The sequence below is a fragment of the Chelonia mydas genome, chromosome 9 (genome assembly GCF_015237465.2).
Source record: "Chelonia mydas isolate rCheMyd1 chromosome 9, rCheMyd1.pri.v2, whole genome shotgun sequence".
In the NCBI taxonomy this organism is placed as follows: Eukaryota; Metazoa; Chordata; order Testudines; family Cheloniidae; genus Chelonia; species Chelonia mydas.
In genome coordinates this window covers 33,085,709-33,103,571 of record NC_057855.1, presented here as the reverse complement: position 1 = coordinate 33,103,571, position 17,863 = coordinate 33,085,709, and the positions used below count along the sequence as shown (strand labels likewise).

At 39.4% G+C, this 17,863-nt stretch overlaps 1 protein-coding gene across 1 annotated transcript in view; it reads right to left on the bottom strand.

The window, feature by feature from the left end:
- The window catches only part of DNER (delta/notch like EGF repeat containing), a 269,335-nt gene that overhangs the window by 80,824 nt on the left and 170,648 nt on the right, over nucleotides 1-17,863 (bottom strand). The window contains exon 5 of the mRNA XM_007055038.4: nucleotides 15,402-15,547. Coding sequence (XP_007055100.3) covers nucleotides 15,402-15,547 — 146 coding nt within the window. The remainder of the gene's footprint in view (nucleotides 1-15,401; nucleotides 15,548-17,863) is intronic.

Below are 17,863 nucleotides of genomic sequence, written 5' to 3'. Positions count from 1 at the left end.
CAATGTCCTGAGGTCATTTTCAATTTCACTTGCAGTGTTTTTTGCAGGTATATTTCATTAACATTTATGCATGTGCACGTTATGGTAGGAAGATCTGGTAGCACCACTTATTGTTAAGGTTGCCTGACACTTCAACATCATAAAACCTAATTTTCAGTTGATTATAACTTTGTCAAATGTTACCAATTTTGGGATGAAATCCATATTGCATGTCTTCCTCAGGAAAAATTCAGCCAGAATGGTTTAGCCAGTTCATTATGCAGTCATTCTCTGCTTACATACGGTTCTCACACATTTAACTCATAAAAATACTCAAAAGCCTGGTGGCTTTTCTACCAAGCTACAGGAGTTTTATAGTGTGGGTTTCAGCTTTGTTTGAAGTGCTGCTAATCTAAGAATCCCGAAACTCTAGAAAATTATTGTTCTAGAGCAGTCTACACAAAAAGAAATGGAACCCACAACACAATGATCCAGATGGACTATTCTCCCTCTTTTGGAATACAACTATTTTTGAGAAACAGGGGATAAAACATCTCAGAAAAGTTGCAATTCCAGATAAACTCCAGGTTATGCTTAAGTGCTTTCCTGAAATTGAGCCAATATTTGTATAATAATGGTAGTGTTTGTGTGATGGGGAGGCAATGTGGCCTAGTGGACAGAGCATTGGGCTGGAACTGGGTTATATTCCTGGATCTGCCATTGGATTATTGACCAATTATTGATCTTGGGCAAGTCATTTCCTCTCTATGCTTCAGTTTCCTCATCTGTAAAATGATAATGATATTGACCTTTATAAAGTGCTTTGAGAAGCACTATTTATGAGCTAGGTATTATTATTAATTATTATTAATATTAGTGCCCAAACATCTCAATTAGAACTGGAATCCCATTGTGTGACGCTTGAAATGATTTCCATTATATACAGGGCTTACAGTGTGTAAATGTCTCTCAGCACCCCACTATAAAAATTGTTCCAGCACCCCTGCATATATGTAATGAAAATATGAATTGACTTAACTAACGTTTGTCTCGGTCTGCACACACCCTTAAACAGTACCCCATTCAATTTAACTCTGAATCCTGCTACCAGCACAAGTAAGGGTGGGGCCATAGGACAGGGCAGAGCCACAGGGGCACTAGATTGCCTTAGTTCAGCCCTGCATGGCTGAGTATATTAGGGGAAGGAAAGGACATAACAGTACAACACAGAAAGTTATCTGCAGTAGAGGAGCAGCAAATTGTGATTTAGAGCCATATCATGTTATCAGTTTTAAGCAGAACACCACTCTGAAGTAATGACAGGTTTCAGAGTAGCAGCCGTGTTAGTCTGTATTCGCAAAAAGAAAAGGAGTACTTGTGGCACCTTAGAGACGAATAAATTTATTTGAGAATAAGCTTTCATGAGCTACAGCTCACTTCATCGGATGAAGGTGTCACAAGTACTCCTTTTCTTTTTACACTGAAGAAAATGAGGAGTTCTGCTTACAGCCAATGACATTACAATAGCCTTGAGAATGGTGTTGCTTAGGCAGAGGAGGGCTTCAGGCACAGAGTTTAAATTAAGACCCAGATGTCAGCTTCCACACAGTCTGCAGATGCTTGCATCTGGAGTTTTGATTCAACTTATTACAGAGATTGGGGTCAGTGATGAAGTTTGCATCAGAATCCAGTGTGAACTTCACCAAACTTCAGGGTGTTCAAATATATATCTAAACTGACCAAAGTACAGCACACATCTCAGTTATAAAAGATGTGAGCAGTAATTTATTTAGAAAAAGCATAATGGAAAAAATTAAAATACTAATGAAAATCATGTTTTTCCACCCTCATGTCCACTCAACTAAACATGGAGATCTACTATCTCGTATGCACAGAATACTAGTCACTATATTATATAGGTACCGGAGTAAGAGAGGCATAAAATTCAAAAGTGTTTTACTCACTAATCTTAACAAAATGGACAGTTAAAAAGCTAAGGATAATGATGATGATGTCAGAAGATATGTAGTAGCAATTTACCATAAAATACAGTAACAAAATGTTTTTTTTGAAATTTTGACAACGAAAAGGGTTGCAACACTTCAAACTCAAATTTCTAATGATACATAACAGTTTGGGGATTCACAGAAGTTATTCTGCAGAGATAATTAGGTGTCATTATTTGCTATTAGATAAGTCATCTTCATTTTTTCCAAATCACAGTGTTATATTTTTTTCGTGAATAGGTGACGTGCTCATTAATTTGAGCACAAAAGCCACACAAAGGGAAGAAGAAATTACACACTGTTGTAATCCTAAACAGAATGATAACTAAACAATTCAAACCAAATAACGTAATTTATATACAATTCTTCTGTGTATTTTAGTTAACTATAATATGGAGTGTAAATCTAGAACAGCAGCATACACAAAGATTTGGGTAGCAATTAAATTGAAATCAAACCAATTTCTTATTAGCAAATCCAAAATATAAATTCTCTGCTATTTTCTAGTGATATACTGTACGTACAACCAAAACAAGTTAAGTGGGTACTACTGGAAATAAATAAGAGTAATAATCATTGTATCAGATGCTGGATTTCTGATATCATTTTTACAACAAGCAAGAGAGACTATAAAAACTACATAGAGACAGATAATTCATTCTGCATTCTTAATTATAGTAGATTTGTCCTTAACTATGTCCAGACCTAAACTGATGCCTGCCTCTTTCTTGCTCCGAAAGACTTAATATTCGTTCAAATTTTTGGGTAATTACTATAATGTATGGACCAAATATTACTCTGATTTAGACAAGTGTAAATCTGGAGTAACTCCACTGAAGTCACTGACTTACACCAATGTAAATGAAAGCCTCTATCTAAAATACTTCAGCTTTCATTATGAAACAAAGCTGTAGGGGACAATTTCCTGGTGCAAGTGCTGGAGGAACCAACTAGGGGCAGAACTCTTCTTGACCTGCTGCTCACAAACCGGGAAGAATTAGTAGGGGAAGCAAAAGTAGGAACCTGGAGGCAGTGGGAACCTGGGAGGCAATGACTGTGAGATGGTCAAGTTCAGGATCCTGACACAAGGAAGAAAGGAAAGCAGCAGAATACGGACCCTGGACTTCAGAAAAGCAGACTTTGACTCCCTCAGGGAACTGATGGGCAAGATCCCCTGGGAGAATAACTTGAGGGGGAAAGGAATCCAGGAGAGCTGGCTGTATTTTAAAGAATCCTTATTGCGGTTACAGGGACAAACCATCCCGATGCGTAGAAAGAATAGTAAATATGGCAGGCGATCAGCTTGGCTTAACAGTGAAATCCTTGCTGATCTTAAACACAAAAAAGAGGCTTACAAGAAGTGGAAGATTGGACAAATGACCAGGATGAGTATATAAATATTGCTCGGGCATGTAGGAATGGAATCAGGAAGGCTAAATCACTCCTGGAGTTGCAGCTAGCGAGGGATGTTAAGAGTAACAAGAAGGGTTTCTTCAGGTATGTTGGCAATAAGAAGAAAGCCAAGGAAAGTGTGGGCCCCTTACTAAATGAGGGAGGCAACCTAGTGACAGAGGATGTGGAAAAAGCTAATGTACTCAATGCTTTTTTTGCCTCTGTCTTCACGAACAAGGTCAGCTCCCAGACTACTGCACTGGGCAGCACAGCATGGGGAGGAGGTGGCCAGCCCTCTGTGGAGAAAGAAGTGGTTCGGGACTATTTAGAAAAACTGGACGTGCACAAGTCCATGGGGCCGGATGCGTTGCATCCGAGAGTGCTAAAGGAATTGGCGGATGTGATTGCAGAGCCATTGGCCATTATCTTTGAAAACTCATGGCGATCGGGGGAAGTCCCGGAAGATTGGAAAAAGGTTAATGTAGTGCCCATCTTTAAAAAAGGGAAGAAGGAGGATCCTGGGAACTACAGGCCGGTCAGCCTCACCTCAGTCCCCGGAAAAATCATGGAGCATGTCCTCAAGGAATCAATTCTGAAGCACTTAGAGGAGAGGAAAGTGATCAGGAACAGTCAGCATGGATTCACCAAGGGAAAGTCATGCCTGACTAATCTAATTGCCTTCTATGATGAGATAACTGGTTCTGTGGATGAAGGGAAAGCAGTGGACGTGTTATTCCTCGACTTTAGCAAAGCTTTTGACACGGTCTCCCAGAGTATTCTTGTCAGCAAGTTAAAGAAGTATGGGCTGGATGGATGCACTACAAGGTGGGTAGAAAGTTGGCTAGATTGTCGGGCTCAACGGGTAGTGATCAATGGCTCCATGTCTAGTTGGCAGCCAGTATCTAGCGGAGTGCCTCAAGGGTCGGTCCTGGGACCAGTTTTGTTCAATATCTTCATTAATGATCTGGAGGATAGTGTGGATTGCACTCTCAGCAAGTTTGCGGATGACACTAAACTGGGAGGAGTGGTAGATACGCTGGAGGGTAGGGATAGGATACAGAGGGACCTAGACAAATTAGAGGATTGGGCCAAAAGAAATCTGATGAGGTTCAACAAGGACAAGTGCAGAGTCCTGCACTTAGGATGGAAGAATCCCATGCACCGCTACAGACTAGGGACCGAATGGCTAGGCAGCAGTTCTGCAGAGAAGGACCTAGGGGTGACCGTGGACGAGAAGCTGGATATGAGTCAACAGTGTGCCCTTGTTGCCAAGAAGGCCCAATGGCATTTTGGGGTGTATAAGTAGGGGCACTGCCAGCAGATCGAGGGACGTGATCGTTCCCCTCTATTCGAGATTGGTGAGGCCTCATCTGGAGTACTGTGTCCAGTTTTGGGCCCCACACTACAAGAATGATGTGGAGAAATTGGAGAGAGTCCAGCGAAGGGCAACAAAAATGATTAGGGGACTGGAACACATGAGTTATGAGGAGAGGCTGAGGGAACTGGGATTGTTTAGCCTACGGAAGAGAAGAATGAGGGGGGATTTGATAGCTGCTTTTAACTACCTGAAAGGTGGATCGAAAGAGGATGGATCTAGACTATTCTCAGTGATAGCAGATGACAGGACAAGGAGTAATGGTCTCAAGTTGCAGTGGGGGAGGTTTAGGTTGGATATTAGGAAAAACTTTTTCACTAGAAGGGTGGTGAAACACTGGAATGCATTACCTAGGGAGGTGGTGGAATCCCCTTCTTTAGAAGTTTTTAAGGTCAGGCTTGACAAAGCCCTGGCTGGGATGATTTAGTTGGGATTGGTCCTGCTCTGGGCAGGGGGTTGGACTAGATGGCCTCCAGAGGTCCCTTCCAACTCTGTTATTCTATGATTCTATGATTCTTTGTTTGTGAAGACTGCCATCAGAACATATATCAGTACATTCACTGTTTTATTGCATCTGAATGCAACCAGACAGACTAAAACAGTAGCATCAGGAGAGGTATGGCCTTCCTGTCATTTATCTTAATGAAATCCTATTTGTGATGACTTAAATGCTAATAGTGGTAATTGCTTCACTGCTAAATGACATACTGAATAATGTCCAGAAAATAAGCTGTTCTAGTATTGCCTCTGAATAGAGCTGGTATCATACTGATGTCATTCAGAGAAAACACACCAGAACATTTGCGTGTTTCAGAAGGAATTAAATAACTTTAGCAGCTAGGTCAGCTGTGTCTGGTTTTGATAACTTTTCTGATAGGCAGTAACATCTTCTGAATCTTGAAGCGTTTATTAGTGCATTTATATTTATTTACTGCTACATACATAAAGGCACTGCATATTATTTTTCAATTGTCTCCTTCGATTTTTCTACATGGGGAATTTCAGACATTGTCGTAATCCTAAATAGAATGGTACCACCAATATCTCTGCACCAGCACAAACCCCTAGTATAGACAGGGAATATTACTATAGGATCCAATTAGCACTGGTGCAGCAGCTCCAACTTGAAACCGGATAAACTGTACTGGCACATATGGTGGTTTATAGGGGAGCTTTACCTAAGGGTTTCACTGTGAAGCTACATTAGTGGCTGACCACCAATGACTGAAACTGGGGCAAATATTCAAATACGTTTTCTTACAGGTTTTTAAACTTTTAAAACTTTGGATAGAAAACATGTTTGTTATAATTTGCCACAGTATATATCATGGCACAGTCTGGAGTTATATTGTGTTCTGCATGTGACAAAAATGGACACACTGAAAAAACCCTTTTTGTAAATTCTGGTTTATTCTAATGATATAATCATAGATTTATTTTTGTAACTTGAATGTAATATAGTGACGTTCTGCAAAACCATATTATGAAAATTTATTAATGTTAAGGAAAAATGATGTATGAAGATGTTCAAGTTTTTTTTATTGTTAAACTAATAAAGTTTATGCTACTTAAACTGTAATTGATTCCTTCATCATAATATAGATCTTAAAAAGTATGCATTTCTTTAGAAGGTTAAAGATGCTAGTTACACATGAATTATGTGCCATTATTCCAACCTCATTGTTAGCCCATACTGGCAAAAATACAAAGATCATGCATGTATGTTGCAAAGCATACAAAGATGATACCTAATAAAGTATATTTTTCATGTATGAATCAAAGCCTTCGTCTAAACTTAAAATTTATACTGGCATAGCTATGTTAATGGGGGAAGAGTGGAAAACACCACACACCTGACCAACAAAGCTATGCTAACAAAACCTCCAGTGTAGACACAGCTATGTTGACGGACAAGTGCTTTTGTTGGCCTATCTAATGTTATTCTGGGAGATGGCGTTCCTACACAGGCAGAAATTCTGTCGGAAGAGGATGCACCCTTGACTCAGAATCCACTCTCTCAACAAAATTTGGACCAGAGGACTGTGTATTGCACTCCTCTCATCATCAGTACAGCAAAAATTGGAAGGGAATCTATACCCTGGAAGCCCTTTTGGTTTTACTACTACATTGTATTCAACAGCTGGTGAAAATAATATTTGACTCCATCCAAACATAGGGGGCCAACATATTCCTTACTCAGGAGTTTTCCTGAGTAAGGAATGAGTAAAAGCTGGGTAATGAGCTCTTGATCTGGACCAAATTTATTTGTTTACTGATTTACACGCTCTACAGCATGCCTCTGTACTTATACTACAGGAAACTGTTAATTATAATTTACTTTCCAGTTAAGCAGATGTGGTAGCATATTTCTTTTGCATTAAAATGCATTTGAAGCAAAATGGCGAGGCACATAAACAAACAAAGTTGGTCATTAATATTCCTGTTGGCAGTGGAAGCAGCGACTATAGCCAGTGGAGCTTTTAGCTTATTCATGGCACTAGGCCTTTTACACATTCTTCTAACAACATGCTTTGCGTCTTGGAAGACTAGATTACACAAACAGAATGATTTATAGGTAAAAAAAAAACAAACAGAAAATCACAAAGGGCATGTAGTAAAGATAAATAAAATTAAAGTTTCAGCTTTGCAAAAAGAAGGACAGACGATCAGCCTTGTGGGAAACTGACACTATGGCTGAGTCACGTTGAGTATATAGTTTTGGCAGTTGCTTGCTATATCACTAAAAAAATCACCAAGCCATTCCAGGGCATGTCTCACCTTGGATGAGGAAAACAGTGTCAAAAACATGCCACTCAACTTAGCATGCACCTCCCAGAATCAAGGTAATTAAAACTACACTGGTCATATTGGTTCTGAATCAGTTTCCAGTCTTTAAATTGTAGGGCTAAAGATCAAGAAAACTTCTGTTAGAAAAATCAGTAAGGAGGAGAAATAAATAAAATGACATTTTTATTCTCAATGGGGTAAAAAACTGTTCATAAATTAATTATATTTGGAAATCAGAAACATAATTGATGCCTTGGCTGATTATCCTCAGTCTAGAATGATTTTTAAAATAGTTTGGTTGCATGTAGATAATCATAAATGTTAGTGTTGTTTCCCCAGTATGTTCCAAAGAATTGAAGGACTTTTCTGTAGAAATTAAAGATTCTAGTTATAGTTATAGTTGTGAGCCCAAATTTTATCTGTAGCGAAAACTTATGAAGGATATTGCTAATTCTAATTCTTTCTGCCTGTAATACTTTGGAATCTGTCTCTTTCAGAAACTGACCTCTCTATGGCTTCTCTAGGTCCAATAGCTCCACCTGCTGCTGGTAATTAGCCATAAGCTACAGTGTGCTAGAAGCAGTTCCCATTGCAAGTTATTCCCTTAATAAATATGCTCCCTATTATTATTATTCACTTGTCTGCTTTCAGTATGCTCTATGCTATAACAGATGTATACTAAAACTGAATTCCCTGGATCTTTGACTCATGCTGATTTGAATGGGGATTGAGGGCAGAACACATTTCAGGAATGATCTCCAAATAACCTATTATTTTTAACAGTATTACTTCATTGGCCAGAAAAATGGGGGTTGGATATCTGCTTATTTTGTAGGACCAACAAAAAAAAATGTTTCAATTTGAGAACCACCGTCATAAATATAAAGGGAAGGGTAAACACCTTTAAAATCCCTCCTGGCCAGAGGAAAAACCCTTTCACCTGTAAAGGGTTAAGAAGCTAGGATAACCTCGCTGGCAACTGACCAAAGTGACCAATGAGGAGACAAGATACTTTCAAAAGCTGAGGGGAGGGAGAAACAAAGCCTCTCTCTCTGTCTCTGTGATGCTTTTGCCGGGGACAGAATAGGAATGGAGTCTTAGAACTTAGTAAGTAATCTAGCTAGATATGCATTAGATTCTGATTCCTTTAAATGGCTGAGAAAATAAGCTGTGCTGAATGGAATGTAGATTCCTGTTTTTGTGTCTTTTTGTAACTTAAGGTTTTGCCTAGAGGGATTCTCTATGTTTTGAATCTAATTACCCTGTAAGGTATTTACCATCCTGATTTTACAGAGGTGATTCTTTTACTTTTTCTTCTATTAAAATTCTTCTTTTATTAATCTGATTGCTTTTTCATTGTTCTTAAGATCCAAGGGTTTGGGTCTGTGTTCACCTATGCAAATTGGTGAGAATTTTTATCAAGCCTTCCCCAGGAAAGGGGGTGTAAGTGTTGGGAGGATTTTGGGGGGGAAAGACATTTCCAAACGGACTCTTTGCCAGTAATATACCGGTTAGACGTTTGGTGGGGGCAGCGATAAAGTCCAAGGGCAAAAGGTTAAATAGTTTGTACCTTGGGGAAGTTTTAACCTAAGCTGGTAAAAGTAAGCTTAGGAGGTTTTCATGCAGGTCCCCACATCTGTACCCTAGAGTTCAGAGTGGGGAAGGAACCTTGAGAACCACATAAAAAATATTTCAGCCTCTTGGAACTGGTGTGATAAAGTACAGTGAGCAAAGAAATGGCCAATGATGGAGTGAATTAGTAAATCTCCTTTTGACTCAATATATGTAACTGCCTCCACCACCTCCAAAAATGAAGTCTACACACCCTTTGACTGAATAGGCAAATATGCTGGGGACATAATCTGAGCCCTTCCATCTATTCCTGTGCATGTAAGGGCCACATAAACTCCTTTGCGGTGGAGGGTGGTGTCGGGGGCATCCGCGAGATACCAGCTTCTTTTTCCAAGAAACAATTGTTAGACCCTTGATCAAGAAAAAAATCTCTTCAGCTATCGCCTAGGCTCAAACTTTCATTTTTGGAGGAAGATTGTTGGGACAGCTGTGGCCCTGGTTAGTGTTAGAGAGCATATCATAAACTGTACCAGTTGTGATCACTGATGATAACCATTCCTGATTCTTTTAGATATGTTACCTGGCTTAGTTATCACTGATCATTGTAGCCTGAAGAACATAAATATTGTATCCAGCGGTAATGCAACGAACCTACAGGCCCAAACCCTGTAAGACCCAGCTTGAGCACTTAGCATGAGGCTTTAGACCTACAAACCTTAGCATAAGAAAGTTAACCAATAAAAACAGAGTTATAGGAGAACCTAACATAAGATTTTTGCTTGGTTTACAGTTGCAATTTTGCTAATTGTGCATGAAATAACTAACAGGTATTTCAAGTATTTTGGGATAAGAACATCCGCAAACATATAATTGCAGGATTGTTATGGCAACTTAATTGACATATATGACAATGGACTTGGGATAACTAATATGCTAACCTATAGGATAAGGACACCCCAATATTATCAGGGTGAGGTATTTAGTTTTGGATAGACGAAGGAGAATATTTATACGCATATTCATGGAAGCCACCGGACCCTATAATTGGCCCAACCACCACAGAAGCTAGAGAGCTCTCAGGACCTTGATCACCAGACTAGCTTAGCATGCCAGAGATCAGATAGGACCCTGCCTTCCTACCTCTAGGTCTCCATGAGAATTGTGAGAGTATGCATATGGGATGATGTGGGACATCAGACTCACGTTGCACTATAGTTACATTCTCATTTGGTTTGGAACATTTGTGTTTTTACTGACTGTATTAACAAAATTATTAAAATCTCAGCTCTACTCTGAGTGCCACTGTTGTGCACGTCCGGGTCCCCAACAAGAAACTGAATTTGAAATTGAACTTAATCTTTCTGTTGTGTTTGACTCTGGGGCGGGAACCTGGCAAACCTCAAGAAGTTTAACTGTTTTGTCAATTGGGAGTTTAACTGGAAACTCTAAAGGAAAATTGATATAATCAATATCCACTCAACAAATCGGGCAACACAATCAGGTGTGTTTTCTCCCCTACAGAGCCTAGCACTAATAGATGGAGACCCTCAAGTGATTCCATTCCTTTCTCCTTAAGAGAACCAAGAGGGTAGTCCTAGACAATTACTCATTTCCCTCAAGGGCTCTCCCATGCAGACACACAGAGTTCCATTCTGTCCCCTCTCCTGTTCAATGACCATTTGGACTTTTAGGAGGTTAAAAATACATGTGCTGTCTATAGTATGCAGATGACATCCAACTTTATATTTCTCTCTCTCCTAGCACAGCCAGCGCAGCTGAATGACTTGTTTCATGTCTAACAGAGATTGGGGTGTTCATGAGGATTAGTTGATTGAGGTTCACCCCAGAAAAGTCAAAGGTGATGCTTATAAGGTGCAGGATACAATCTGAAGAAATAGCAAAGCCTATCATTTCTTATGCAGGCTTACAAGCTAGATATCTAGTTGGAGTTCAGAAGCTGCTGGATGTTACAAGTTTCAGCACTTAACCAAAAAACAACTCATCGTGTGTGCTTGGCAAAAAGGTTGCAACATTTTCTTTCAGATACAGATCTCATCAAGGTCATCCAAGCTTTTGTCATATCAAGACTGGATTGCATGACTGTAATACACTCTAAAAGGAGGGAAATACCTTAAGACTATTCTAAAATTTCAAAATACATCTGCCTGGCTGTTTGGCCATGTTTATCACAGGCAGAACGTTACATCTGTTCTGTGTGATTGGCACTGATACCAAATGATTTCTGACTGAGGTTTAATGCATTCATTTTTAGAGCTGCTGCAAAAAAAGTTTGAAATTTGAAATTTTCTGACAAAAAATTATCCTTTTTTCATTATTTTCATGAAAAATGTATGTCGTTTCTCTACCAGCTATAAAGCTCGTCAAAAAACCTGAGTTTTGAAATTTTTCAATGAAAAAGGCCATTGTTTGCAAAAATAATTCCATGTTCTGAGTTTTAACCTATAAAACTTTAAATGGTGTGATGCCTTGCTGTCCCTATAGACTGATTCTTCATGTGGTTCTATGCCACTACAACAACAAAGACTAGTAATGATTACATGAATGCGATCTACTGATTGGGCATTCTCAGTGAGGGTTCTTCACCCCTGGAAAGTACTTCCCCTTTGGTCTGCCAAGGCCTGGATTTAATGACTGCCAGAACTTGCACCAAGGCTTATATTGAGCATTTGTTTTCCAAAGATTTTAAGGTGGAGTGGTGGATATTGAAAGCGGTTTTGAAGTTGAAGGTTGACAGACCCTATTTGATAGCACTGAACCAATTTTGTTTCTTTTTTATTTTTTGTAAAACGGTTTGTAAAACGGTTCGGGTCAAAGATCTATATAAATAGGTTCATTACAAATTATAATACACACATCTTCATGAATGAAACACAGAATACACCAACAGGTCATCATTTCTTCCAAAACAGTCAGATATAGATCAATGTATCAATCAGTCAATGTAGATCTAATATAACAACATATTAACAGATGGAGAAAAGAGAGAGAAGGTGGGAAAATAAACAGGGAGAAAGAGGAAAGGGAGACGTGTACTGCCTTCCTCCTTTTTTAGTGAACATTCTAGTTCATATGCTTTATCTTCCACATGATTTTTGGTTGAACTACTCTTATAAAGTTTCAAAATTTTTGTACCTGTGCTTTAGGAGTGTTAGTTAATGCATTTAAAAATCCAAACAAATAAAATTATCCATTCTAAATTAAATAATTCTTCTTACTAAATAAAGAATGGGCACATATTCACATTATGATGTCCCATACTAAGTGTTTAATGTATTATTATGTAAGAAGCTTATGTGATTTAGAAAGCTGTGGTTCTGAAAGAAAAATTTAAAATTTAGAAGGAAATAAATTAAAAAATTAAACTAGTTTATGAAATAGGAAACATGACTACTTGAATGAACAACACTGATAGACAACTACTACAGTAAGGCCCTAAACTGGAAAGTAGCATTTATTTCTAAAATGGTCTTGTAGTAATTGTGTGCATATTATCTCAAGTATTTTAAAAACTTTATTTTTCAGGTCTGAAGAAGCTGTTCCATTCTTCCAGATGTTAATACTGTCATGGATATATGTATTTTAGCAGTTTAATTATTATCACTGCAGTTCAAACTATAATTTTCTGTCAATGTAATGTGCTTTTGTTTCGAGTTTAAATTAGTAAATGGTAGCAGCTGAGCTATTATTTAATTCCCCAAACATGCCAACTTTCCTGTGCACAGAAGGCTAACAGATGTTAATATTTGCTCAACAGCCACCACTATTTTTATCTTCCAAGTGTATATTAAATATTCACAGTTAATCTAGGTTTTTACTGTGCTCTAAAATGTTTGTTGTTAAAAAACATATATATATACAAGACATTTTCCATATAAACTAATGGAGAATATGTGGCCTAATTCAAAGAAACACAGACTAGACTGGTAAAAATGACAACCAGACAACAGAATTAAGCAGAAGGTTTTATAATTCTTTCCTTTGCATGTTATTTTGTCTACAGGAACTCTTAGATCACTAAGTGATCAATGAAATTCCTATGATCTCTACTATAGTCCTTCAATATAGTATTGTTAAAGGGAAAGAGAAGTGAAGTCAACAGTAATCAGGTACAGTAAGGGAGAATATAACATAACATAAAAACATCAGAATGGCCATAGTGGGTCAGACCAATGGTCCATCTAGCTCAGTATCCTGTGTCTTCAGAAAGTGGCCAAGGGAATGAACAGAACAGGGCAATTAACTAGTGGTCCATCCCCAGTCATCCAGTCCCAGTATGTGGCAGTCAGAGGCTTAGGGACACCCAGAGCATGGAATTGCATCCCTGACAATTTTGGCTAACAGCCAGTGATGGACCTATCCTCCATGAACAAATCTAATTCTTTTTTTCAGTCAAGTTATAGTTTTGGCCTTCACAACATCCCTTGGCAATGAGTTCCACAGGTTGACTGTGCATTATGTGAAGAAATACTACTATGTTTTTTTTTAAAACATGCTGCCTATTTGTTTGATTGGGTGATCCCTGGTTCTTGTGTTATGTGATGGGGTAAATAACACTTCCTTATTCACTTTCTCCACCCCAGTCATGATTTTATAGATCTCTCTCGTATCCCTGTTTGGTATCTCTTTTCCAAGCTGAACAGCCCCAGTCTTTTTGATTTCTCCTCATATGAAAGCTGTTCCATAACCCTAATAATTTTTGTTACCCTTCACTGTATGTTTTCCAATTCTAGTGTATCTTTTTTGATTTTCAACCTTACTCAAATAGCTCTGCCTTGTCTCTACCCAAGCTGATATATAGTTATGTGTAGCGATGCAAGACGCACCCGGCGGCGCCTCCCACTGGTTGTCCTCTGGAACGCCCTCTGCCGGTCTGTGTCTCGCCTGTCGTTGGCCCCCGTGTCCCTCCCGGACCCTGGTGCTCCTCTACAGCAGGGTTCTTCCCCCTGCAGTAACCCCACAGCTCTGGGTCTCCCCACCCAGGGGAACCCCCAACCCTCTCTCCCCACCTCGCCTCAGTCTATGGCTACTGCCAGTCACCATCTAGCCCCCGCTCACTGGGGCAGACTGCAGTGTATAAGCCATTCATCATTAGCAAAACGGGGTTTGGACCTGCTGCCTTTGCCTAGCCCCTGGGCTGCAGCCTCTGCAATCCCAGTACCTGGTTAGGCCTTTGACAAGGCCTGCAGCCTGGGGAGTTGCCAGGCGGGAGCTCAACAGCTCCTCTCGCCTTTCCCCGGCATGCTCAGTTGCATGCACCCTCAGCTCCCAGGCAGCTAGGTCCTTCTCCCTCTGAAGCTGGAGGGAGAGTGTCTAGCTCCTGGCTCATAGCCCTTTTATCAGGGCCAGCTGTGGCCTGATAGGGGAAAGTGCCACAGCTGGGCCACGCCCTATCAGCCTAGGCTTGCTGCTTTCACCAGCAGCAGCCCTCTCGCAGCCTCAGCCCTCTCCCAGGGCTGGTTTAACCCCTTCAGGGCCGGAGCAGGGTAACTACCCCACTATATTATGCTTTGATGAATCGGTGGCACCATTCTGTAATTTCTGAATAAGTCATTACACAGACTAACATACATGGTGAGAATGGTGTAAGATTACATAAAACCTTAAAAACAACAGAGCTGCGTGGGCTGCACAAACCAGATCGTACAGGTCTGTGGGTTCACGTGAAGATTTGGGTTCACCCCTTATTGCAACTCAGCTCTCTTCAGTGCAGCCTCTGCTTTCCCTGCCCTCTCTGCTCTCAAGCCAGGCTATAGTCCTTGGGGGAAGCTGTGTACCCACTCTAGTGATCTTTTACCTAAATATTTAAGAAATTTCCAATACAACATGATGGAGATCATTCATGTGAACATATATCAATTAATGCTTTTGTTTCAAAAGGGGGTGTGTTTATATTTTGAGATCACTAGTGAAGAAAAGTATTCCTTGATGGTGAAAGTTAAGTTGGTTGTGTTGTGATGTAATATACATTACTTTATACTTGATATGAATCATTTTTTGTTATCTGGGCAATGTTTGATTCTTCACCTCTTTAATTATTTATTTATTTGCTTTTCAGATCTTGAGTTTTGTAAATGATGTGACAGATAAGTACACTGTTATTACTCAGTAACCTTTACCAGCTTTTGAAACATATAGACATGCATGCATGTACGCATCCACACACAATGGAATTAGTATAGAAATACTAGTCTAAACATATTAGCTATGTTTGTCCTACCCCATTTAATCTCTACTCTTTAAATAAGGTTTTTGATAATGTTTCACCTTACCTCAGATGGTTTTGTGATACATTTTCCTTTTCCCAAACACTGAAAGTCATCTGAGTGGCTTCCCACAGGCATGCAGGTGCTGACTTTTACTACCACAGTTAAGCGTAAAGCCACAATGCATTTAGTAACTGAATCATTCACAAAACCTGAAAAGAAACAGAGATTACAGGTTTTTAATTTAAAATAAAAATTTCTAACGAACGGTTTTATTATTTGTAAAGTAAAAAATATTGAATACATAGAAACTATGGTTCAAATTTCACGCTCATACACGTCTCATGAAACCCTACTGAAAGCTTACACGGGATTTAAGTTAGGGTGGAATTTGTTCATATTACTGATCAAGTTGACTGACAAATGGAAGACATTCCAGAGTCAAGATCCATCATTAGAGTCTCATTCAGCACTCCTTCCTCTGGCAAAACTCCCATTTCACCTCAAAGAATGAATGAATAATTTGCTTAACATGGCCTTAAGTAAAAAGTACTTAACCAGGCCTTAAAGTTGATCTTCAATTTGCCTTTTTTCCGATAAAACTATATTTTAGTTTAAGTACCATAAAATATATAACAGACAACTACAATAGCTTAGGAGAGTAGACTGAAGTGACAAAATAAAAGCCTCGTTTTACTTGATTTTGTCTGCTTAAGGCAGAATGTTAAACATTTCTGTAACTTTTTTGTATTACATTTCCCTCAGTTTTTAAGGGTAACATGAAAGCAAAGACACCACAGTGAACATATTAGGTTAAAAATTAACTTAAATAATCAATCTGTAGCATGGAAAAATTAGTTTGAATAGAGTTAATAAGCACATCATTGAAACAACACAACATAAATTACAACAAATCAGTAACGACTCAAATGTTTCCTAGTAGCATTTTAGGTCAAAGTTGTGCAGCTTTACACTCTACTTGAAGGCATTACTGTGTTTCAATGTAACATGAGAACTTTTGAACACCACATTCAATCAATTCCAAAACTTCAGGGACTGTTCTAGGTATCACTGGATTGAACCCTATTGATTTTACTGAAAAATAAGAAGAAAAAAAAAGGAAGGGAGAAATGGGAGACCCTAGTTGTCCCCACCATCTGGTCAGCAGAACAAGCACCTTCAATTACTCTGTAATTATCTGCAGATCAAAGAGTTGATGGCAGCCATTAACATCATTCATAATAACAATGCCTCCATATCAACTCTATCCACCCTCCCAATACAGTTCAAAATACTGACACCCTGAAAGCGAAAAAAAAAATGGAAGAGGACGACTGGGAAAGTGAAGGTATGAGAGGAAAGGAGGCACACAGAATCCCTGGCAGAGGGCAGAATGGGTTTGTATAGAGCCCCTGGTATGCGGGGAGGGAATGAACGGGGAGTTTCATGGTTATAGAGTGAGCTGCGCTTTTGGCCCCTTTTAAGTGCACCCCTTAGGTGACAGGCTCTAGCTTCCTACATCTCACACTGGGGAGAACAACACAATCCTACCACTCAGACTGGATCTGTGGCTTGCAGCCCTCCTATTTACCAATCATGTTAATCTGAAGGTCAAACTGGTATTGGCATCTGTACACTCATTTCCTCCAGGAGACTATGACAGAATAAGTTTGCAGTGACAAAGAAACAGCTTTTTCAGAACAAAGTAGTATTTATTTGCCAAAGGGTGCATCATATGTATAGCAAATGGGTTAAAACATCAGAGTCCTACAGGGATCTTAACTTCTCTATAAATATCTCAGGTGGGTCAAGCTTATTCCAGACCACTCTTCTGAGTCTGAGAGTTAATTTTCATCCCCACAGACCCTCTTTCCATGTCTCAATCAACCTGGGTGTCAGCCTCAGTCTGCTGACAGCCTCTCCTCCCCTCCCCTTCCCTTCCCTTTCCACAGGAGCAAATCTTTAACTGACCAGTGTCTACTGATCTCTGGTCTCAGCCTGGAGAAAACAGCTGTATAATCTTGCTGGCACCAGGCAGGCAGCCTCTTTACAGCAAGTAACTACCTATTGTGTTTGAGTGTTTGCTGGGATGCTCCTTATCTAGGTCATAATTTTGTCTTTCCTGCTTGATTTCTCCAACACCTCCTTTTGATCTCACCTCATAGTAAGTAACCCATCACAAACACACACAGAGAGGAATGCACAATATTCATAAATATAATACAGCTATCTCCTATTTTGTTACAGGTGAAATGAGGCACACAAAGGCCCTGGCATGAGGGGTCCCTGAATAGACAAGGTGGGGAGGATGGCACACAGGCAGCTTGTTGTATGGAGGTATAAAGAAGCCCCAGGTCTGTGAAATGAGCTCAGCCTATAGAAGCAACAAACTGTGCAATTTTCTGGTTCGAATTTTCCAGCCAAAACATACTGTTTAATATACATTTCTCTCCTTTTAATACAATACTCCTTCTGCTGCATATTAAAAAAACAGTTGTGTATCTGTAAGTCATTGTTACGAAATAAAT